A 1,170-nucleotide genomic window follows, 5' to 3' on the forward strand; every position below is an offset into this window, starting at 1 on the left:
ACCTTGCCATAGTTCATGCCGTGGCGCTTGTATATGTTGGTTCCATGCATACTAGCCCCCGTTTTTCCAAATTTGATGAAACGAGAGTATCTCTTTCGGCATATGCTTTCGTCCCAGAGCTAGCCTGTCGAAATTTCGGACTCCCTAGAAAACAGCCTTGAAAGTAAGCTGTCAATGATAGTCGAATTCTTCCGAAAAAACAAAAATCGGTTCGGCAGTCATGGAGAATTAAAGTTTTCGTCACCGAAAACATGCCTGACTCAAAGAGTTGGCTTTCGGAAAGCTCTTGGCACATTAAGAGAAGAGAATATTGGATTCGAAAGCAAGGGTCCCCCCTCATTACGTTCGATTTTCTAGCAATCAGACGAATGTATAATATACCGTCAAAAATGATGGTTCATGGATTCAAAATAACTCGGCTCATCAATTATTTTTTAACTTAAAATCTTTTAGTCACTATGAAAAATTGGATCATAAAACTGAATTTTGAGAGAAATGGAAAAAAAAAACAATAGGACTCGAACGATCTACACATACCAAGAGGCAGGGGTGACGCTTGTCTTGTTCAAAAGCAATTTAACACGAGGTAATTATTCAGATTTCATTCAGCTTACTTGCTGTAGAATGATTGTCAAGGAATGGGAAAATCAGTGGTAAAATTAAGGTGTTTGACTCGCTTAGAAATTCTCCCACGCCGGAAAGAGGGAGATTAACATGTGAAGAGCGAAGAGACTGCCATTATTTATTTTTCCCCCCATCATGTCAAATAAAACAACTTATATTGTTCTCTCTGAGAAGTTACGGGAGTTGCAATGTACGAGTATCATAGAGCTGTATAGTTCCTTTGCAATGAGGCAGAGCTGCTTTAGGAAAGGTGAAAGAATATGTCAATCACACTGTTGACTAAAACGTTTATAACATGTCTCTCTGCATTTTAAGGCAAAACGGCTTTGAGAAAGGTATCAAAACGTCAGAGAATTAAGACTATTCAGTTTAGTAATGTTTAAAACACGTCTGGATGCTTTAGATCAGGGATTCCCAAACTGGAGCCGTGACCCACAGAGGGGCTATGGAGTAATATGATGTTGAAAAACTGAATTTGGATTTTTTTTTGTTTATGAAAATCAGGATTACAGTAAAAAAGAAAAAGAAAAAAAGTATGAGTCTCAA

At 37.9% G+C, this 1,170-nt stretch overlaps 1 protein-coding gene across 1 annotated transcript in view; it reads left to right on the forward strand.

The window, feature by feature from the left end:
* Positions 1–480: 480 nt before the first annotated feature.
* The window catches only part of LOC119582005 (pre-mRNA-splicing factor 38B-like), a gene marked incomplete in the record, with an annotated part of 22,032 nt that continues 21,342 nt past the window's right edge, over positions 481–1,170 (forward strand). Inside the window, 1 exon segment of the mRNA XM_037930201.1 lies at positions 481–586. Within this exon segment, the coding sequence (XP_037786129.1) occupies positions 496–586 (91 nt within the window).

Source organism: Penaeus monodon, chromosome 15, assembly GCF_015228065.2.
Source record: "Penaeus monodon isolate SGIC_2016 chromosome 15, NSTDA_Pmon_1, whole genome shotgun sequence".
Lineage (NCBI taxonomy): Eukaryota > Metazoa > Arthropoda > Malacostraca > Decapoda > Penaeidae > Penaeus > Penaeus monodon.